This window comes from Nelumbo nucifera, chromosome 7 (genome assembly GCF_055504915.1).
Source record: "Nelumbo nucifera cultivar China Antique chromosome 7, China Antique-T2T, whole genome shotgun sequence".
Taxonomy (NCBI): domain Eukaryota; kingdom Viridiplantae; phylum Streptophyta; class Magnoliopsida; order Proteales; family Nelumbonaceae; genus Nelumbo; species Nelumbo nucifera.
The window spans coordinates 50611811-50635696 of record NC_142655.1 but is presented as its reverse complement, the minus strand read 5'-3'; the positions used below and the strand labels follow the sequence as shown (position 1 = coordinate 50635696).

At 39.1% G+C, this 23886-nt stretch overlaps 1 protein-coding gene across 6 annotated transcripts in view; it reads left to right on the top strand.

The window, feature by feature from the left end:
- HVT1 (helicase in vascular tissue and tapetum) overlaps positions 1-23886 on the top strand; it is a 60599-nt gene that overhangs the window by 12842 nt on the left and 23871 nt on the right. For 4 of the 6 annotated variants that reach the window (XM_010243791.3, XM_010243789.3, XM_088891394.1 and 1 more), the window contains exons 2-5: positions 12109-12199; positions 12922-13231; positions 13378-13452; positions 13954-13998. In XM_010243791.3, coding sequence (XP_010242093.1) covers positions 12109-12199; positions 12922-13231; positions 13378-13452; positions 13954-13998 — 521 coding nt within the window. Of the gene's footprint in view, positions 1-12108; positions 12200-12921; positions 13232-13377; positions 13453-13953; positions 13999-16313; positions 16506-23886 lie in introns of those variants that run through there. The other 2 variants (XM_010243793.3, XM_088891396.1) reach the window with 2 other exon arrangements.

Sequence of the window (23886 nt, the reverse complement as noted above, 5' to 3'; positions counted from 1 at the left end):
AAATATTAATTAATAATTTATAAAAATTTTAAGATATATAACATGTGCAAATTTATAAACACACCTGAAGTTTGTAAAGTGGTGGAATGGTAGAATTAAGAATTAGGGGGGGTTAGGTATGGAAGAATGTAAGATTCCACAAGAAACTTCAAAGATTTAAGTCAAAAATAAAGGAATGGAATAGGGAGCATTTTGGGAGAGTAGAAGAACAAAAGCTTATGCTTATGTTCCAAATTGAGGAATTGGAAGAAAAGAAGACTCAGGGGAACCTTATTGAGGAAGAAAGAGAATTAAGGTGCAAACTGAAAAAAGGAGTTGGAAGAAGTCTTGACTCCTATATAGAGATGAATTTGTCAGAGGCAGAAATCAAGGCATAAGTGGATTAAGGGGATGGGAACACTAAATTTTTCAATGCTTTAGGCCTTTAGCTAATGGAAGAAAGCAAAAAAAACAAAGTTGGAGATAGATGGGGAGGTGGTTTCTAGTTAGGATGAGATAGCTAGGATTTTGGTGGATCACATTAAATCTGTTTCGACTGCTGCTACAGTAACCCGAACCAGCAAGAAGAAGAAGAAGAAGAAGAAGAAGAAGAAGAAGAAGAAGAAGGAAAATGAAGGGACTGTCGAATCTGATGGGTTAACCCTATCAGTCGACCCCTTAATAGTAATTAGTCTCTAATTACTTGTACAAAGACTAAACTGCTCTTACTTAAGTGTGGGGCAAAGTGTCTCTAATAAAACTGCCACATAATACAACTTAACAAAGACAAGTTCACTAAACTACCCTTATTTGGCTCACTCTAACACTCCCCCTCAAGTTAGAGAATATATGTCATATAATCCCAACTTGTTACATAGATAGTTTACTTTCCTTGAGCTTAGAGCTTTTGTAAACAAATCTGCCCACTGATCACCCAAGCTCACATGTTCTGTTCTTATCTCTCCAACAAGAACCTTCTCCCTCACAAAGTGGCAATCAACCTCTATGTGTTTCGTTCTCTCATGAAAAACAGGGTTGGATGAGATATGGAGTGCAACTTGATTGTCATAGTACAATTTCATAGGTTTATCCATGTGGAACCCAATTTCTTGTAGGAGATTCCTCAACCACACTAATTCACAAGTAGTGTGTGCCATGGCCCTATACTCGGCTTCAGCACTGCTTCTAGCCACAACCGTCTGCTTTTTATTCTTCCACGTCACAAGATTTCCTCCAAGAAATGTGCAATAGCCTGTAGTAGATCTTCTGTCATACACTGTGCCTTCCCAGTTTGCATCTGTGTACCCAACTACTTCAAGTTTTCCTCCTGGTTTATACATTAGCCCACGACCCGGAGCTCCTTTCAGATATCTTACAATTCTAAGAACTGCATTCCAGTGAGGTATACGAGGGTTCTGCATGATTTGGCTCACCACACTGACTGCAAAGGAGATGTCTGCACGAGGGTTCTGCATGATTCAGCTTCCCCACTAGTCGTCTATACCTTCCAGGATCTTCAAAACTTCCCTTGTATCACTGTTCAACTTAACATTTGGTTCCATAGGGGTTTCAGCCGGTTTTGCACCTAACAGTCCTGTTTCTTCCAGTAGATCAAGAACATATTTTCTTTGGCACAGATTTATACCTTGTTTTGACCTGGCAACTTCTATGCCCAAGAAATACTTCAATCTCCCAAGGTCTTTTGTTTGAAAATGATTTTGCAGAAATACCTTTAGTTTGTCAATCCCCAATTTGTCACTGCCAGTAATGACAATATCATCCACATAGACCACTAATAAAATCTTTCCAGCTTCTGAGTCATAGCTGAACACTGAGTGATCAACCTGGCATTGCTTCATTCCAAAACTCTTCGCCACTTCACTAAACTTCCTGAACCAAGCACGTGGCGATTGTTTCAACCCATAAATTGCCTTCTTCAGTCTGCACACCTTACCATCCTCCCCTTGAGCAACAAACCCAAGTGGTTGCACCATATATACCTCCTCCACAAGGTCACCATGAAAGAAGGCATTTTTGATGTCAAGCTGAAATAGAGGCCAATCATACATAACTGCCAGGGAAATTAACACACGAACAAAGCCAATCTTAGCTACTGGAGAGAATGTCTCCATGTAGTCCACTCCATACAACTGTGAGTAACCTTTAGCAACGAGTCTGGCCTTCAGACGCTCCACACTACCATCTGGCAAGTATTTAACAGTATACACCCATTTACAGCCCACAACATGCTTACCAGGTGGGAGAGTAGTGAGCTCCCACGTTTGAGTATGTTGAAGAGTAGAGAGTTCCTCCTCCATTGCCTGCTGCCACCCAGATGAACTGAGAGATTCTTGGACATTGTTAGGTATGGAAATAGATGACAAAAGTGAAACAAACTGACAATGTGAGGCGGAAAGGCGAGATAATGAAACAAAATTAGAAATGGGATGGAGAGTAGAACTACGTTTACCTTTCCGTAAGGCAATGGGTAGGTCAAGTTCTGAGGGTTCAGCAACAGGAGCCATGACAGGATCTGCAGATAAGGTAGAAGCTGGAGGAGGGGCCGGTGTCGTTCGACGTGTATACACTTTTCGGATCGGTGGTCGTTCAGTAGTGATCTGCACTGGATGAGGTGATGAGTCTACTCCAACAGGAACATCCAGAACTGGATCACTGACAGGAAGAGGAAGAGGAAGAGGAAGTAAGGGTGGAGACGAAGGTGCATCAGGTCCTGAGAAGAAGGGGACAGACTCAAAAAATGTGACATCAGGACAGACATAGCATTTCCGAGTAATGGGATTATAACACTTATACCCTTTTTGAGTCCGAAAGTAGCCAAGAAAGACATTTAATGGAGCATGCATCTAGCTTTTCTATTCCAGGACTCAAATTGTGAACAAAGCATACACAACCAAAGACACAAGGAGTTAATGGAAATGGAGATAAAGTGGGGAACAAGATAGAGAAGGGGGACCGGTCATTAAGAATGAAGGAGGGCATCCGATTAATGAGGAAACATGCAGTGAGTACAACATCACTCCAAAACCGTTTAGGAACACTCATATGATGAAGAATAGACCGAGCAGTTTCGAGGAGCTGACGATTCTTTCGTTCAGCCACCCCATTTTGTTGAGGAGTGGATGCACATGAGGTTTGATGAATAATGCCATGCTGTTATAAATACTGTTGAAACGAAGTAAGAAAGTATTCACGACCATTATCTGAACGAAGAACTTTGATTGGAACACCAAATTGTGTACGTATTTCAGCATGGAATTTTTGAAAAATGGAGAATAATTCACTTCTTTCTTTCATTAAGTAAATCCATGTTATCCTTGAACAATCATCAATAAAAGAGACAAAACACTTGTACCCATTATAAGACTCTATCTTGATCGGGCTCCAAACATCTGAATGAACCAAAGAAAAAGGACTCAACATACGACTTTCAACTCTAGGACTGAAGGAAACACGACAATGTTTTCCAAATTGACATGACTCACACTGTAAAACTGACAAATGACTCAAAGACGGAACTAATATCTTGAGTGCCTTGAGAGAAGGATGTCCCAGTTGACAATGTCACTGTAGAGGAGTAAGTGAAGTCTGAAGAGCAATTGAGGATCCACCACCGTCAAGATAATATAATCCACCAGTTTCATGCCCCCCACCAATCTTCTTCCCCGTCTTGAGATCCTGAAAAACACAAGAGAAAGGAAAGAAGGTAACAAAACAGTTAAGAGTCTTGGTTAATTTACTAACAGACATAAGATTGAAGGGAAACTTAGGTACATATAGAACAAATGATAAAGAAAGAGAAGCCATGTCAACATTACCAACACCACAGATGGGAGATGAAGAACCATTGGCAAGTGTAACAGTTTGTGATGTGGAAGTTTCAGAAAGAGAAGAGAACACACCTGGAGTCCCGGTCATGTGATCAGAGGCTCCAGAGTCAATAATCCAGGGAGAAGTTTTAGATGACATGCAAGCAATACCTGAGTGGGTCAGAGTAGCAGTGGTATGCTGTGAAGTGGTTTGAAGGAACTGTTCATACTCATCACGCGGTACACTTACCATCTCCCTCCCAGATGCAGATGTAGATGTGGAGGGAGTTAGGTCTGCCGGTTTACTATCACTAATATCAACCTCACCAGCTACAACATGATTAGCCCATTTAGAGGGAGGGCCATGTAGATCATAACAGAAATTCACAGAGTGTCCTTCCCTCACAATTGGTACATTTCCTTGCAGAGTTACACTTTCCTTTGCCACGGCCTCCCCTTAAGTCACGACCACCACCCCGGCCAAACATGGAACTACCACGGCCTCCTCGGAAGGCATGTCCTCCCCCTCTTGTACCACGTCCACCTCCTTTGGTTGTCACAAGTGCTGATCTATCAGACTGTGTGGGATTCTCTGTCTGTCCTAAAGAAATCCTACGAAGCCGTGCAAATACTTCCTCAAGTGTAAGAAGAGTAGAGCTCTCTAATATTTGGGCTCTAACTGGTTCATACTCCGATTTCAACTCCACTAAGAATCTTGTAACATCTAGTTGTTCCCTCTGTTGTTTCTGAACTTTAACATCTGGAGTGAGGGGATGATAGACATTGAGTTCATTTCTGAGATTCTTCATGCAGGCATAGTACTCTTCTAGGGTTTTGTTTCCTTGTTGCAAATCAAAGTATTCCTGATAAAGTTGATATACCCATGTAGTATTATCTTGTCCAGAATACAACTTCTTAGCATATTCCCATATATCCTTAGCCGTATCTTGGAATATGAAGTTGGCACTAATTTTTGGTTTCATACTATTCCATAACTAGGTCATGGTTTGAGCATCCTCTTGTTCCCAATCATCAAACCCTAGAGAGTCAGCCGGTGGTTTGTCTTATTTTACATGCTTCACTTTCCTCTTTGCCTTGAGGAAAACTTCCACTGATTTGGTTCATGGAACATAGTTCTCACCATTCAGTTTAATTGAGGTCATCTGTACACCTAGATAGTCAGAGGGAACTACCACACTAGGTTTCTGATCATTATACCCATCTCCCATTGCTGCCATGATACTCTTTCACCACTGCTCTAACCTGAATTCCCAGTTACCAACTGAGTGCTGTTATTAGGAGTTTGATGTTCCAGCACCTATAGCAGTCCCTAAGCACAATAATAGGTACACAAGCCTTGTTCTTGTCCACACCACGAACCACATAAACATCAATTCAACACTTACTAATCACATGCAAGCCCTCTTACAACCACTCAACAAAGATTGTGCGTCACAAGCACCACCACATATTCATATCTGTTACACCCGGTACATACCTGTTTAACACCTTTAAGAGGGCACTACACGACCACAAAGAACTCAGCTAGGTCACTGCATTACACTTTGCACATTTCGGCCACTTACAGCAGCCCTTACACCATTCAGCCACTTACAACAGCCCTTACACCATTCGGCTACTGTAAACACAGCTCGTTCTTGGGATTTTCTCCAAGAACTAGGGTAACAATAAACCTAGTTTTCTAGGTTCTGATCAGTACTCGTAGGTTCTTGAAGATTTTCTGCCCATAAATACCAGCAACACAAGGAGAAGCAATAACCGGCCTTCTTTTGAGAGTTTCAACCAACCATTCACTGCTGAAATCATTTTCTTAATGAAGAAGGTTATGCGCAACAGAGAGAGACGAGCTGAGATGTTTCAGACCTAGGACGAACCAGTTTTCTCCAGTGACGGCCCAAAAACGAAGAAAGAGAGGTCACGAACACTGCTGAGATGTTCACAAACTGAAGTAGGTCAGGAACCTTGCTCTGATACCATGTTTCGGCTGCTGCTACAGTAACCCGAACCAGCAAGAGGAAGAAGAAGAAGAAGAGAAGAAGGAAAATGAAGGGACTGTCGATCTGATGGGTTAACCCTATCAGTCGATCCCTTAATAGTAATTAGTCTCTAATTACTTGTACAAAGACTAAACTGCCCTTACTTAAGTGTGGGGCAGAGTGTCTCTAATAAAACTGCCACATAAGCATACAACTTAACAAAGACAAGTTGACTAAACTACCCTTATTCGGCTCACTCTAACAAAATCCATTTACAGAAGGCCACTGAATGATAGAGTGAGGATGAAAGGGATTGATTTGCCAAGGTTAAGTGATGACACAATAAGATGGATGGAGAGGAATTTTGAAGTAGAAGAGATAAAACTTGTGTTTCCGTTTGTGGATAAATCTAAGGCTTTGGGTTTGGATGGCTTTACTACAGCTTTTTATCAAGAGTGTTGGGAAGTGCTGAAAGAGGATTTGTATGAAGTCTTTAAGGAGTTTGAAGAAAAAGAAACATATAATAAGCGTTGGAGTCAATGACACTTTCTAGCTCTAGATGAGGAGATCTATATTGATAGCTAATGAATGTATAGAAAAGATGAGGAGATCTAGGTGGAGTGTTTTTGCTTGTAAGTTGGACTTAGAGAAAACTTATGATTTGGTGGACTGGACCAGTGGACCTTAATTAAGGTGATGAGAAATTGTGGATTTGGGGAGAGATGGTGTAAATGAGTGGGTGGACGCATGCTTTTCTATCATTTCTAGCTTGTAAATGTTTAAGACTATCCCCTTTCACCACTCCTTTTCACTTTATTAGCAGATGTGTTGAGCAAATTAATTTCTTATGCTAATAGGGAGGAGATAAGGGGTTGGAGAGTAGGTTGATTTGTTGAAATAATGTTGGTTATTCACCTTGAATTTGTAGATGACATTGCACTTTTGTGAAGGGGGAGATTCTAGGAAGGTAGGGAGTTTAAAAGAGTTAATAAAAAAGTTTGAAAGGATTGCCAGGCTTGGGCTTTATACCAAGACTCAAAGGGGCATGTGACTCATCTAAAGAGCATGCGACTAGGTTTATGGAGTTGATGATGGACTGTAGTTTGGGTCCATCATTGTCTTGTTCTTGAAGGGGAAGGAAAAGGAGTGGTGCTTCAAGGTTGTTTGAGCGAAAAAGGTGCCATAAAGTCTTAGAAAGAATTAGTTTTTAAGAAACAAAAGATGTTTTGTTGATAAAAAAAAAAGAAACAAAAGATGTTTCCAAACTCTAGAAAAGGAAAGCTTAATGATGATTGTTGTGAGTGAGTTATTACTAGATTTGTGTAGAAGGAAGAAAAGGTTTCAGCAAAATGGGGAGATGTTTCAACAGAGATTGAGGCTGGCCAGGAGATGTCAGAGACAGCTTGTACTTTAAACAAGGCGGTGTTTTCTCGAAATGAAGTGGATTTTCATTTTAAAGAAAATCTCAGGACGTTGGACAAAGGAAGAAGGCAAGGTCTGTTAAAGAGGATGGAAGGGACAGAGCTGTTGTTGGGTGGGGCGACAGTTCCTATCAGGTGTGGTTGATCCAAATGAAACAACCTCTCTTATTTCCAGGTTAGTCATGGTGCATAATCAAGAAGAATGTGTTCAAGATCTGAACCAGAGGCAGTTCGAAGCAGAAATGGATGTTTGTTGTTTAGAGTTTGATGTTGTTCCAGATTCAGAGTCTGGTAGGCTTGTACATGTCAATATGAGGTAAAGGAGGAGCGGGGGAGTCTTTGTGATCCTAAGTTGTTGGTAGGAGAGTCAGAGTTGAATACTTAAGGAAAGATTACAGAGGTGTTTGTGGTCTAATTAGGGGTTGACTTGAGGCAGGAAAAGGTCACAAGTGGCTGGTGGGGTCACAATTTACTAGAGAACATGAAAATAAGAAAGGAACAAATGTTGGACACTTAATTCATGTTACTAAAGTTTTAAATCGTCTGGAGGATGGTCTTTTGGGGGCAGGTCCATGTAGTAGATTTAAGGGGGTATACAAGAAGGAGCGAAGACCAAAAATAAAATTCAGAGAGGTGATGAGAAGAAAGTTGTGCTCTTAAAGAGTGAGGAAGATTAAGAATAGGAAGTTGAAAATGACTCCATATTCTCAAGGAGAAGAAATTGGGTTGGGCTGGGAAGAGGTGGAAGGAGAGATTAAAGTCGATGAAAGGGATGATAAAGACCAAGAGAAGACAAGGAGGTGATTATTGGTCAAGTGAGGGAGAGGTGTTTGTGGTCTAATTAGGGGTTGACTTGAGGCAAGAAAAGGTCACAAGTGGCTGGAGGGGTAACAACTTACTAGAGAACGTGAAAATAAGAAAGGAACAAATGTTGGACACTTAATTCATGTTACTAAAGTATTACATCGTCCATGTAATAGATTTAAGGGGGTCTACAAGAAGGAGCGAAGACCAAAAATAAAATTCAGAGAGGTGATGAGAAGAAAAGTTGTGCTCTTAAAGAGTGAGGAAGATTAAGAAAAGGAAGTTGAAAATGACTCCATATTCTCAAGGAGAAGAAATTGGGTTGGGCTGGGAAGATGTGGAAGGAGAGATTAAAGTCGATGAAAGGGATGATAAAGACCAAGAGAAGATGAGGAGGTGATTATTGGTCAAGTGAGGGAGATGGAAGGGGAGTTCGGTCTTGAAAAAATTGTTTTTTTTTTTTTGATAAATGAGAATAGTTTTATTAATTCAAAAAATAGTAGTACATTCAGCCTAGGAAGTGGCACGAGGTGTTACCTCCCCCTAGGACAGTCATAAACACTAAACAAACACAAGCCTGAAACACAGTTACAGTGGCCCAAAACAGATCTCCCCTTGACACCCCTTGCTTGGCCAAAGAATCAGCCATTGCATTTGCTGATCTGCTGACCCACTGAAACCTGATTGACATATTCCTTGTCAGCCATTTAACTTTCTTTAACAGATCCCTGTAGCCCCAACAAGCTGTTTCTGGACTTGTCAACCAGCCCACTACTACCTTGGAGTCCCCTTCTACTATCAAATTATTCACTCCAAGTTGATTGGCCATCTGTATACCTTGTACCACTGCTAGTATCTCTGCCCTTACAGAATCACCAACACCCACTGGTCTTGAAAATAAAGACAACATGTTGCTATCTTTGTCTCTCAGAATCCCTCCTATTCCAGATGGCCCTGGGTTACCTTGGCAGCTACCATCAAATTTTAGTTTTACCACTCCATCCGGTGGGGATTCCCATTCAGCTTGTGATTTGTTCTTTGTGGGGACTGTAGAAGCCACTGCTGCCCAGTTTCTCCTTAAGTCATCAAAGGAGTAATCTGCCAACAAGTGTGAAGATTTTAGCCACGAGACTGTCCTTGTCATTATGCATTCCTTAATTTCAGCAAGACTTCTTTCCTTTTCTTGAAATATTCTAGCATTTCTTTCCTCCCATAAAGTCCACAAGGTAGCGGCTCTGATACATTTCCACATTATCTTCCCTCTTTTTGTCAATCTCCCAAAGGCAGCCGGAACGAACAGCAGCTTTACTTCGGAGGGCAAGTTCCACCTGCACCCAAATAGTGCAACAACCTAGTTCCAAATATTGGCAGTAAAAGAGCACGATATCAATAAACAGTTACAGTTCTCACCCTTCACTTTACATAAGAAGCACCAATTTGGTGACAAACACAAGTAAGGTTTCTTGTTTTGCAAGTTTTCCACTGTATTGATCTTACCCAAGTAGTCTACCCAACAGAACATTGCTATTTTAGGAGGAATTGGCCATGACCAGACCTCTTTAACAGGGAACACCTGGGAGGAGGGATTGGAGCAGAGGGCTTTAAAGAAAGAAGCACAAGTGAAGGAGCCAACCGAGGTTAGAGACCAAACCCTTTTGTCTAGGTTAGGGGGGTCCAGGCACACTGAGTCTAGAAGCAACAAGAACTCTGAAACACAAAGAAGTTTTTTTATCCCTTAACCCTCTTCGAAACCCAAAATTCCAGTTTAAATCCAAAGGGCGAACTGGGGGGGGGGGAAGAAACCATGAAATTGGTTTCTTTTTAAAGAGGGAGATGGAATAGAGAGAAGGAAAGCGGTCTTTTAGGGGTTGAGTACTCACCCAAATATCTTCCCAAAAAAGAATGGAGGTTCAAGTGAGCAAGATTTTAGGCCTACGTGATTGCCGGTTGCGTTTTTTGGGTGTAGAGGAATTTGCTCGAAAAGCATTTTTGGAATTGGAAAAAAATATATCTACACATTTTATGTCTTCTTGGAAAGGTGTTTGGATCTTTTTGTAGAAGTTTGAGAAGTAGCTCAAAGTTGTTCTTTAGGCTATGTTTGGTTTGAAGGAAAAGGTAGGGAAAGACAGGGAAACCAATACAATGTTTGTAAAGGTTTCCCTACCTTTCCCTTCCTTTCCCTACATTTACCTTCAAACCAAACATAGCCTTAAAGATCAGCGAATGCCCTCACTGATATTTTGACAAAACAAGGGACAAATAGGGAAACATTATTTTGGGCTAAACTGTAATATTGTAGTAACACTCTTGTACTCCTTGTTCTAATTTTATAGTTTTGTTATTTGGATTTCATGTGTTGGAGAGGCAGCATCACACCTCCCCAAGGGTCTGTATTTTCCTCTTGATCTTAATGAAATGTGATTTTATTTATCAAAAAAAAAATGTTTGGAGGGTGTTGAGCTTTTCTTCTTTTTTCTAGTGGTTGATAACTTATCACCTTTCCTTGTACTTCTATCATTCTTTTGAGTAGTTCTTCTTGTTTTATTTATTACAAAAAAGGAAAATCAACCTTTAAAAGAGTTAAATCGCTAGAGCCAATGTGGAGGATAGGGACATATTATTGTTATGTCTTGAGTGTTTCGCCACTTCCTGGCCTATGACTTACCTAGGCCTTTCTCTAGGTGCTAACCCCAAGGAGGCTAGATTTTGTTTCCCAATTTTTGAAAGTTTAAAAAGTGATTGGCTATGTGGAAAAAGTTGTATTTTTTTAGGAAGCAGGATCCCATTCATAAGAGCCACACTTGGCAGTTTATCGATTAATTTCCTCTCAGTTTTTAGGATTCCTTCTAGGGAAGCTAAGAAGCTAGAGAATGTAATGAGGGATTTTCTATGAAATGGGAAAAGTAAAAAGTACCATTTAATCAAGTGGGAGATGGTGTGTAGGTGCAAGGAGGGTGGTGGACTGGGTATAGGAAATGTTATTAAAAAGAATGTAGCTCAATTATGGAAATGGTTGTGAAGATGGCTCTTATAGAGAGAAATTTTGTGGCATGAAGTGTGGCAAGCATTCATGGCTGCATGGAAAATGGTTGGGATGATAGGGTATCACGTCGTGCTACATTAATAGCACCCTAGAAGGCTACCCATGGTATTCTCCCCTCAGTTTAATTAGGTATGTTGTATGTTAAAGGAATTTTGTTTGTTTTTGGGAGAAGTGGCTGGAAGCCTGGAACCTAACCTAACAAAAGTCTGATACATGGGCGAGGGGCACCACCAGAGAATGGCTTTATAAAGTTGAATTCTGATAATAGCAGCTTTGGGAACCTAGGACCACCAGGAACAGGGAAGGCCTTTAGAAATGAAGAGGGTCATGTGGTGACTTTATTCTCAGGTACAGTGGGAGAGGGAGATTCTACAAAGGCTGTGCTTATGGTTGTGATGCAAGGTGTGCAGAAGTCAACTGAAATGAACATGAATAAATTGCTTATAGAAGGTGATTCTAAGGTAGTAATTAGCTGTCTGCTCACTCAATAGGGAGAGGGTTCATTGGATGTATAGAAATGAGATTAAGAAGTTCAAAGTGCATGATTAAAGATATTCAAGTTAGGATTCAATTGGTGCCAGAATTGGTTAATGGCATTGCTGATGCATTAGCCAAACGAGGGGTTAATAGAGATCATTTGCTGTGGGCTAAGTTGAAAAGAATGTTTGGGGAGGGATAGTTATGTCTATGCTCTCTTTAATTGTATATATTCTTCAGGTTTTAGGTATCTGGTGCCAGCCTAATCAATGTATTTTATGTAATTTCTTTGTATAATTTTTAATTGAATAAAATTCAGTGTTCTATTCAATGTAATCTATGTATTTTCTTTGTATTACTTGAGTTCCATTATTTGGTTTACTTGTTATTTTTAGGGTTTAGTTTGAAAAGAAGGTAGGTCTCTGGTTTAATGGGTTGGTGGTTTTTAACTTTCAATGATAATTATCATTTTTTATTATTCTCCATATTTCTATTTCTGCACATCAACCTTTGGGAACTTCTAAAGAACACCATTTCTATTTCATGCATGTCACATACAGTGTACACATTTGAAGCTGGCTTGACAAATCCTGAACGGGCGGTGGTGCATGAATTATGCAGGAAGATGGGTATGGTGTCAAAAAGTTCTGGGTGAGTCAAGATGATCCAATCTATAATGTGGTTACAGATGTTGCAATAAGTCTAATGTCGAATTTATTGCATTGCATAGAATGCTTTGATGTGGGAAAGTCCACCTGATCTGACATATAATCCAATTATTTCAGATTTGGATGATCGGTTTATATAATCGGATTGAACTTCTAATTTGGAGCTTGCATCCATTTAATAATTGGATTGCATGTGTGTTTGACCCTAACCGATCTGATTAAGATTTGAGTCTGATTAAATTTCAAATATTATGCATAATACTTACATATACAAGATAATATCTTTATCTGGTAAAATTGGAATGATTTACATACATGGCTTATTTATATGTGCATATAATTTTAATTAATAAACACAGTATTTCATATTTATGTAAAAATGACCTACTTTTTACAATTTTCTAATTTTTTCCTTTCTTTTTGAAATAATAGTGGATTCGGATTAAATCTGAATCTGATCAGAAACCACTAGATCGGACTGGATTTCAGATTGTATTTGGTTTTAAGTTTTACTAATCAGATTGGATTTGCATGTGGTTGGTTCTATTCTGAATTAGACCTGATTACAGCCATACTTAGCAGTTCGCAGCTGTATCTTCTGGATGAGCTGTGCATGTTTCTATATAGTTGTTTTGCCTTTTTTGAACCTCTTAATGATTTTGACATTTTTGAAATTTAGTTTACTATGAAAGTCAAATTTTACAGGCGTGGCAAACAGCGATGTGTTACTGTTTACAAAAGCAAGAAGAAGAAGGGGAACGGCATGAATGGGGAGGAAATTCTTACTTGTTTGACATTTTCAGAAGAGTCAAAAATAGTTTTACAGGACTTATTTACACGGTATCCTCCCGATGATGGAGAGAATAAAGAACTTGAGAACCATACTGCAAGGACTGGAATTATACAGGGGAAGAGTGATGATAGTTTTTGCAAACCATCAATGGGCAAGGTTGAAATTACAAAGAAGTTGGAGGCACTTGCTTCTAGAATAAATAAGGATGCAAACTTGAGACAGGTTCAGTCCACCAACCAAATATATTTGGAAATGTCAAATGTCTATTAATGTTTGACAGTTATTGGAGTAAATGCTCATGAAAGATAATTGTCTTCTGCTTATATCTTGGTTTGCAATGAAGGCTTATTATTGCTTCTTTCATGCAGATTACTGAAGACAGGTTCAAGCTTCCAATTGCATCGTTCAGGGATGCTATTACATCTTCAGTGGATTCTCAGCAGGTTCTTTTATATTTTTACATGTGCAATTTTTTTAGTTCTCTTCCTCTGATTGGATTGGAGGTCCTGTTATCTTTTACCTTTAGGGATAAAAATTTTGAAGGCATTATATTTCTGAAGATGAGGGGGTCTTCCTTCTTGGTTTTGTCACTAAACATGTGGCATGCATGGGCATCAGTCTGGAGTGCCATGTGCTAGACAGTTTTGATCTTATGAATTTTGGAAATTGGCTTCATCAGGGATGGGCATGAAGTTTGGATATCTGGATTGTATCCATATCTCTGAACATCAAGAACAGAGATTACTCCACTCATCATGGATGCAATTTTATTTTGAGCTGCCGTTTGCAAATAATTTCTTAACCCAGACTTACTCTGTAGGATGTTTGTGCCAGTTAAAGGTTATGCCTGTTTTAGCCTACTTTGTTGATTTTTATAACCACAGCTTAATGTTTGCGTTCTCTAACATTTTCTAAGAATTTGTTGGTCTTATGTTTCAAAGCAGGTTGTGCTCATTTCTGGTGAGACTGGATGTGGGAAAACCACACAGGTTACCAATTCTTTGCTTTTTCTTCTTTCTGGTACACTTATCATAACCTGTATGAAAATTATGGCTTCAGAAGTTCTCTTTCATAGGTTCCTTTATATAATAAAGAGAAGAAAAATATCCTTTATAAAATATTTGCATATCTTCTGCTTGAAAGATTTTATGATACTTGCTTACCTTATTAAGTAGAGGAATTACAATGTGATGATAACATATCTTAGAATCCCCTTGAGAAGTTAATAATTCAACATATTCTAGTGTTAGAGAAATGTTCATTGTCTCATGTCAGGTCAAGAGCCCCCTTTATTTGATGTTTGAGGGTTGGGAAAGTGCTCCTTCCTTTTGTTTTTAAGTATTGCAAGCTGCCGTGCATTTTGGTTTGGTAAGGTGGTAAACATCCTTTGGTTTTGATAAAAGGCAAATTATTTTTTTAGGACTTAAAAAGGTGTTTGAGGGAAGAAGTGAAGAGATGGAATGAGGATGTGTTTGAGAATCTTGAATTAAGGTTTGCTGATGAGGAAACTCTGTTCCACCGAGGGTTGAAGCTTTTCCTTGACTGGTGGCATTAGATAGTATCTTTACAGTGGATCATATTCAGCACAGAGGAACCCTGTTGGATGGGAGGTGCTATTTATGCAAAGCTGCTGAGTAGGATGTACTTCACCTCTGTTTTGGTTGCCCTTATTCAAAAATCATTTGGGAGTTCTTTTTTGGTATATTTAGATTGAAACACTTTGATCCTAGAACCTTGGGAGAGATATTTGCTTGCTGACCTACATTACATGGAAATTCTAAACCCAAGATTCATGGAGCTGCGTCCCTTTAGCCATCTGTTGGGAAATTTGGAAGGAGAGAAAAAGAAGGATATTTGAAGACAAAACCAAGAAAGAGTTCAAGTTGCAATGATTTATGGAAGAAGAATTATGGATTGGATTCTTATATTGCTAGAATTTGAAGGAGTGCCAAAATAAGATATTGGAGATGGATTTAGTTTTCTTGAATTGAACTAAACAAGTGTTTTTTTTCCTTTTTTGTATTTTATTCATTGTTTAAGTGACTGAAAAATTGTGTTGATTGTTCATCACCTATTCTATTGCAGCACTTTCTCTTTTTTTCCCTTAATAAAATTTTCTTTTTTATCTATTACCAAGAAAAATTGTAAGATGCAAGGAAGAAATTCTAACATAGAGTTGTGATGGGCTATTGCAACTATGAAACAAATTCGCAAAAAGAAAAAAAAAGGTATTGAATAGTTGATGATTGATTTGGAATGTTTTTAGTAGGTTTAAGGAGACTGGTGGGTTAAGGTGGAGAAAACATGAAGTTTTGAAGTTGTTAGGTTAGAAAACTTGTTGTAGGTGCAACTTTTAGCAGCTGAAGGTGTGCAATTTGAAGCAGCTCTATAAGTTATGAGATTAGAGCAATGAAAAACATGTGTTGTGTTTTTACTAAGAGAACATGAGCTGAAAATTTATATAGAGAGGCAGGTTAGGGACACCCTACTGTTTTTGATGATAAATAAAAGAGAAATTTCAGTACAAATAAAAAAGGAGATAGAGTAAAAAATAGTTCGATGAAATAGAGTTAAACTCAAAAAGAGGTGCAAACAACAAAAGTCAACATTTTTTTTGAGAAAAAGTTAACTTTATTCAAGACAAGAAGGTGCACGAGGAGATGTGCACAGAGATCAGACACTCAAAGAGTTACATAGGCAGAAAACTATCACTGAATAAGTAGTGGTAGTGGTCGTGGTTCAGCCCGTGAGTGCTCACATTGTGGACGAGAAGGTCACATAGTCAACTTTTGTTATGATCTTCATGGCCCTCCCATCTTCTTGGGCTAACCAAGCAATGATGGAAGGTGATTTTGGGAGTCTAGTGTGACTGAAGATGCTCCTACTTCCAATGTTCGTAAGGATAAAGACACAATCTCTATCTCACATGAGGAGTATGAAGGGCTTCGCCAGTTTGCTTCTTCTAGTTCTACCACTGCTATTCTTGTGAAGTCAGGTATTGCTTGTCTCGCTTCTAGTTCTTCATCTTCACCTTGGGTAATTGATTCTGGAGCTTCAGACCACATCATTGGCTCCTTATATATGTTTGTATCTGTTACCACCTTCTACCTCTCAAATTGTTACCTTAGCTGAGGGTTCTTCTTCCGCTATTACTAGTACTGGTAATGTGTTTCTTGGTTCTGACCTTAGTTTACACTCGGTTTTTTATGCTCCTAAATTTCCCTTTAGTCTTTTGTTTGTAAGTAAGCTTACTCAAACCCGTCATTGTTCAGTAACATTTTATGCTTTATATTGTGTCTTTCAGGATTTCAAGACGGGGAAGACGATTGGTGGCGGTCGTGAAGTTGGAGGGCCATACTACTTAGATGGCCATGGTCCTCAGAAGGCTCTTCATTCCTCTCTTACACCATATTAGTGGCATTGTTGTCTTGGTCATCATTCTCTGTGTGTTTTGAAAAAGCAAGTACCAACCTTGGAGTTTGTAACTAGCTAGATTGTAAGTCATGCCAGTTGAGTAAACATCATAGAGTGTCTTTTGTTCTTAGGGATGATAAGAGAGTCTTGAGTCCTTTTGCTTTAGTTGTCCATTCAGATGTTTGGGGTCCTAGTCGTGTGTCATCTTATAATGGATTCAAATATTTTGTAGCTTTATTGATGACTATTCAAGAATGACATGGATTTACTTAATGAAGGATCTTTCAAAATTGTTTTCTATTTTCCTATCTTTTCATGCTGAGATTAGGAATTAGTTTGGTGTATGCATTAAAGTGTTTCGTTCCGGTAATGCCAATGAATACTTTCATAATAATTTTCAGTCTTATTTTGACTCTCATGGTATAATTCATTAGTCCTCATGTTCACACATTCATTAGCAAAATAGTGTGGCTGAGAGAAAATCGCCATGTGATTGAAACTAATTGGGCCTTATTGATTCAAATTTTAGTTCCTAAAATCTATTGGTGAGTCATCTTTCTCTATCTTGTTTCCTTCCACCTCACCTTTCTCTCTACCTCCTCATGTGTTTGGTTGTGTGTTTTGTTCACAAATTGGGTTCAGGCCATGATAAACTTGACTATGGAGCTATTAGATGTGTTTTTCTTGGCTACTCTCGTACTCAAAATGGTTACAAATGCTATGATCCTGTTTTACGGAAAGCTTTTGTTGCTTCAGATGTTACTTCTTTGAGAGTTTACCCTATTTCTCTAAACGTGAACCTTCTCCTTTTGTTCCTCTTTCCTTTCTGGTGATGTCTTTATTTCCTTGCCTACTATGGAGGAGCCTATTTGACCATCTGTTCATAGAGTGTAACTCTAGACATGGTAAACAACCAGAATTGTTGCCAGTGGTTGATCCAACTCCAACTTTTGACATGCCACCAGATTCTTTACCGTTGATAGATCCACCATCCTCAGATCTTGATCTTCTTATTGCCTTTCGTAAAGGTAAGCGTACTTGCACAAATCACTCCCTTTATTGGTATGTCTCCCCAACATCAACGTTTCATTTTCCTTTTTATTTCTCTATCGTGTTCTTTACAGGAAGCCCTCTCATGTCCAAATTGGAAGAAGGCGATGGATGAAGAATTTCATGCTCTTCAGTCCAATAATACTTGGGACCTCATTTTCTTACCACCTGGGAAGCAGGTTGTTGGTTGTTGATGGGTATATACAGTTAAACACTGTCAAGATGGCAATATTTGAGTGGTTCAAAGCTCAACTTGTTGCAAAGGTGCATACTTAGACCTATGGTGTGGTCTATTTAGAAACCTTCTCTGCTATGGCTAAAATAGGTTCTGTTCGAGTGCTCATTTCTTTAACTGCCTACTTTGGTTGGCCCTTATTACAGCTTGATGTCAAAAATGCGTTTCTCCATGGTGATCTTCAAGAGGAGGTATATATGGAGCAACCTCCTAGGTATGTTGCTCAGGGGGAGTCAGGAAAGGTGTGTTGATTGAAGAAGGCTATCTATGGGTTGAAGCAATCACCGCGGGCATGGTTCGGTTGTTTTAGTAGTGTGGTGCAAGATTTTGGCTTGAAATAATGCAGTGTTGATCACTTTGTGTTTAGTAGAGACTCGTTATCTGGGAAGATCATTCTAGCAATGTATATTGATGATATTGTTCTTACTAGCAATGATACACATGGAATTGGTGAGTTGAAACATTTCCTACAACAACACTTTCAAACTAAAGATTTAAGAACCTTGAAGTATTTTATTGGAATTGAGGTAGCTCGATCGAAGTGTGGAATCTCTCTGTCCCAAAGAAAGCATGTCTTAGATATGTTGGATGAAACTGGGTAGTTAGGATTCAAGCCAGTTGAAACTCCCATGGATCCCAATGTGAAGATGACTGATAGTTAGAAGAGCCATTAGAAGACCTTACAAGGTATCGAAGACTTGTAGGCAAGTTGATATATCTTACCATCACTAGGCCTAACATCTCCTTCAGTGTATTCCTCAGTCAATTCATGTAGAATCCTACAATTGCTCATTGGGATGGTATTATGAGGGTGTTGGAGTATCTAAAGGGTGCTCATAGTCAAGGTCTTTTGTATAAGAAAGGGGGAGATATGTCTCTGGTAGGGTACTTAGATGTAGATTGGGTAGGGTCTCTGATGGACAAGAAGTCTATTACAGGTTATTGTACTTTCTTGTGTGAAAATCTCGTTACTTGGAAGAGCAAGAAGCAGAACGTAGTTGCTGGGAGTAGCGTTGAAGCTGAATACCGGGCAATGGCCCATGCTACCTATGAACTAGTCTGGTTGAAGCATCTTCTTTAGGAGATGACTATAACAATTTGTCAACCCATTAAATTGTTTTGTGACAACCAAGCGACAACACATATTGTCTCTAATCCAGTGTTTCATGAAAGGACTAAACACATTGAAGTTGTTTGCCATTTCGTGAGAGAGAAAGTGACAAGTGGAGAGGTTGTTTCTCCCTATGTTAAATCTAAAGACCAAGTAGCTAATATTTTTACTAAAAGTGTGGGTCGCTCAAGGATGGACTATATTTGTAACAAGCAGGAACTTTATGATATATATGCTCTAGCTTGAGGGGGTGTGTTAGAATTGTTAGAAGTAGTTGATAGGAGCAGTATTCTCTTTTTCATGTTATTCTTCTCTCTTATATCTATTGTAACTTTCCTAAGGATATTGTAGTCATTTCAGCCTTAGTAGAATTCTAATACAACCTGGGTCGACAATAAGGAGAAGTGAACAGATTTCTCCTTCTAGTCTTCCCTCTTTTCTTCTCCTTTTTTTCTCTTTCCCTTCTCTTTCTCTTCCTATCTTCTTCTCTTTCTTTCTTCTATCCTTTTCTTCACCTTTTCTTACTTTATTAAAGTTGGAACAGGTTCTTTCAACTTCTTGTTGTAATCCTGATTTCTTTTAATTAATGAAATCTTTTTTGGTGCCATTGATAGAAAAGAAGATAGGTAATGCTTTTGCAGAAAATTTCAGGTCCAATATATAGAAGGCCTCTCAATGAAAGATGGTTAGTGGAAGGGCTCGACTGGAATATGTTGGGAGCCCATTGGGTGGGATTTTTAGAGAGAAGGTTTGAGGAGGAAGAAATCAAGGAAGCAATGTTTTGTATGGATAGATCAAAGGCTCTAGGGTTTGATGGGTTTACAATGACCTTCTACCAAGATTGTTGGGACATAATCAAATCAGACTTGATCAAAGTTTTTTTTTCTTTGATCAGCAATAGAAAACATTCATTAATTAAGAAAAAAGTTTAAAATACAATGGCGGGGGGAGGTAAACCCTCTTACCACACCCCCAAAAGGAAATTTACAGTGTAGCCTAAAATAAATGACTTCTTCCCACCCCTCTTACCAAACCCTCTTACTACACCCTCTTGATCAAAGTTTTTTTTTTTTTTTTTTTGGAGTTTCACAATAAAGGAATTAATTCCACCTTTACTGCCTTGGTTCCAAAAAAGAATGACTTGTCACTTGTAGAGAACATTGATATGGACCCCACCAATGTGGTCCCCATTGTGTTCGTATGGCAGTAGTAGACATTTAGTTATGTTAGTTATTTTAGTTTGTTAGTTGGTAGTTTATTTCGGCCTTATGTTATTAGTTTTTTCTTTTATTATTTTCCATGTAAGCCATAAGAGTAATTCAGCCCTTTTATAGTTGTTAGAATATGAATATAAATTATAAGAGTGGGGCGGCTATTGCAAGTCACTCTCTTTTCTGAATCCTCTCTTTGAGTTCTTCTTGTCCTCTCCTCTTCTTCCCTTCTCTTCTTCTTCTTCTCTTCAATCTTTATTTGTTTTTTCTCATTAAAACCTAGGATAGATTGTAGTCTTGTTCCACTACTTGGTATCAGAGCCAACGTAGGAGTTCTGGTGCTAGTCTAATCAGGTCGACTACATGAGAATTTCCTAGGTTTGGAAGTTTTCAGTAGAAAAAAGTGAATCGGCTGATTCTTGGAGGTTACTGGCAGTGTGCAGTTGCTACTAAGGAGATTGTAGATGCTTGGAGAGTTCCAGTGATAAGGAAGAATTAGAAGAAGGTTTCAATCCTCAAGATTAGGGTTTTACATCAGTTACAAGGTGGCTACGAGATTTTTTTCATGAAGTGAGTTATTTTCCTTGAGATTGATATTAAAAATAGATCATCTTTGTTTATTCTGAGAGGTGCGACTAGAAAATATCCTTTTTCACATGTTTTTTTGGGGTTTTAAAAGAAAACCCTAAAATCCTAGTCTATTATTGATTTCAGGGCAGTAGTTGGACTTGTTTCATTCAGTTTGAGTTTGTTTTTGCTCTCTGGAAGATCCAATAGAGCTGTTCATTGTTTCTGGGTAGTTGCCGAATTTAAATCATCCTCCTAGGTCGGCTGTTATTAGTTTCTAAGTACAGTTTCTCCTATTACAGTGAGTAAAACAGTATTTTTTAATTAACTCTTAACCAAGAATGGAGTTTAAGAACCAAGGGGAAGGTGTTTTTGGGGCTGGTGGTTCTGGTAACATGTCTGAGAACACCTTTCAGATTACAACTGTTAAAGTTTGATGGATCAAACTACTTAAAATGGGCCCAATCAGTAATGATGGCCGTTTGGGGTAGAGGAAAACTGAACTATTTGTTGGGGGATGTGAAGGAACCAACTAAGGAGGGCGCAACTTATGCTAAATGGGTTCAGGAGAACTTTTTTCTAGTGACATGGCTATGCAACTCTATGTAGCCACATATCAGTTGAAACTATTTGTGGGCAAAAAACAACTAAGGAAATATGGCATGTCATGAAAGAGACCTATGCCCAACCCCTTAATGTTGTTAAGGCTTATGAGATGAAATGTGAGGTTAATAATCTTAAGCAAGGAGAGAAACCGGTATTGGTTTACTTCTCAACCTTGAAATCCTTGTGGCATGAAACTAAACACCTAGAAAGAATTGAGTGGGAAAGTCAGAAGAATGCATAGACTTACAGAAAGTAGGTTGAAACTAATAGGGTTTTTGAGTTCCTATCTGGTTTGAATTCTTAATATGATATTGTGAGACCACAACTACTGACAAGCGATAGTGTGACCCTATCACAAGCCTATTCCTTAGCACACAGTGAAGAGACTAAGAGAAAGGTTATGTTGTAGCATTAGCCCTTCGAATCATCCTTGGTAGCAGTTAAATCTAAGTCTGGGGGTGATAAGGAGAGGGATATGAAGAAGGAAGACAAGAATGACCTAGTATGTGAACATTGCAAGAAACCTAAACATACTAAAGACACCTGTTGGAAGTTGCATCCTCATCTAGTTCCAACAAAATTCAAGAACAAAAAGGGTAATTCTAATATGGTTGTTAATACTAATTGTGCAACTTCATTGGGCACAAGAGGTACACCACTAGACACTCTAGATGCTGTTCGGGCTGCTCTAACTCAGTTGGAAAGTGAAGTTGGTAATTCGGCTCCATCACCTTAGTTGCCATCAGCTCCTCCCACCTTAGCTTTTGCTCATTCAGGTACTCGGGCCTCAGCTTATCATGCTTCAGCTCTAGGTAACATTGAACATTGTTGGGTAATAGACTCGGGTGCATTTGACCATATGACTATCTTGGCCCTCATCATTCCAAATTTGATCTTAAGGCCTCAAAATGTATTTTCCTTGCTAATGCGCAAATTCAAAAGGGATATTACTGCTATGAACCCACTTCTGGCAGGAGATTTGTCTTTATGGATGTCACTTTCTTTGAGGATGTACCCTATTATCTTAGGGAGAGAGTAGTGAGGTTGGGATTAACTCATCATAAGTTCCTTTACCTGTCCCATTGAGTGATGAGGGATGTAATGGGAAGGGTTGTTAGAGGTGTCGGGATTTGAGAGTCTATCACAGACGGTGGAGGCAAGTTGATTTTGGTCATCAACAGTCCAGGCCAACCCTAGTTCCCTCTATGGATCCAGATCCAGGTACCACAGTTCCTTTATTACAAATGAGATACCTTCCATTGTTGAGCCCTCACCTTCCACTGTTGAGACCTCACCTTCATTGGATGGCCTTGACCTCCCCATTGTAGTCCGTAAAGGCAAGCGCCGTTGCACCACATCCACAACCCACTGCATTTCCCAGTTCTTGTCCTATGATCATCTGTCCCCCTCTTACAAGTCCTTTCTTGCATCCATTGTTAATACTTCCATTCCTAGAACAATGCAGGAGGCCTTGTCAGTTCGTGAGTGGAAGGATGTAGTGAAGTTTGAAATGGATGTCCCTATTAGAAACAATACATGGGAGATAGCTGATCAACCCAAAGGGAAGAAACCGATTGGATGTAGACGGGTGTTTACTATGAAATCTAATGCTGATGGAAAGGTATAAGGCCCGATTAGTTGTAAAGGGATTTCCTCGGACATATGGTATTGACTACTTGGAGACTTTTGCACCAATTGCAAAGATAACCACTATCAGAGTTTTATTATCTCTTGTAGCTAGTTACTCTTGGCCTTTGTTTCAAATGGATGTTAAAAATGCCTTCCTCAATGAAGACTTGCAGAAAAAAGGTTTACATGCAATTGCCTCTTGGATTTTATGGTGTAGAAACAGGAAAGAAGGTTTGTCGACTGAACAAAGCCTTGTATGGACTAAAACAGTCTCCCAGAGCTTGGTTTGATAGATTCAGACAAGCCCTTGAAAAGTTCAGTTATATGCAGGCCCAGTCAGACCACATCTTGTTTATTAAGAAAGTGGATTCTTCCTTAACCTTGCTTGCTGTATGTGCGGATGATATTGTAGTGACAGGGTGTGATAACAGTGAGATTGAGTCTCTTAAGCAACTCCTCCATCAAGAGTTTGAGGTAAAAGATCTGGGAGAGCTACGATACTTCTTGGGTATTGAGGTGGCTAGGTCCAAGCATGGGATTTTTGTTTCTTAAAGAAAGTATGTTCCTAACTTGTTGGAAGAAACTGGAAAGTTGGGTGTTAAGCCTACTGACACACTTATTGAACAAAACCACAAGATTAGTGCAGATGGTGGAGAGCCTCTTGAAGATAAAAGCTATGTTCTAACGGTTAGTTGGAAAACTTCTCTATCTTTGTCTCACACCACCGAACATTAGTTATGCAGTCAGTGTTGTTAGTCAGTATATGCACTCTCCTAGAACTATTCACCTACTTGTAGTTGAGAGGATATTTGCATATTTGAAGAGGTGCCTAGGCAGAGGTGTTTTATTAAAAAATAATGATCACATGAAGATAGAAGTTTACACAGATGTTGATTGGGTTGGGTGTGCTGATGATAAAAGACCTACCTTTGGATATTGTGCTTTTGTAGGAGGTAATCTTATCTCTTGGAGGAGTAAGAAACAAAGTGTTGTTTCTCATTCCAGTGCTAAAGTTGAATATAGGTCCATGGTAAATGGTGTGGCTGAAATTCTA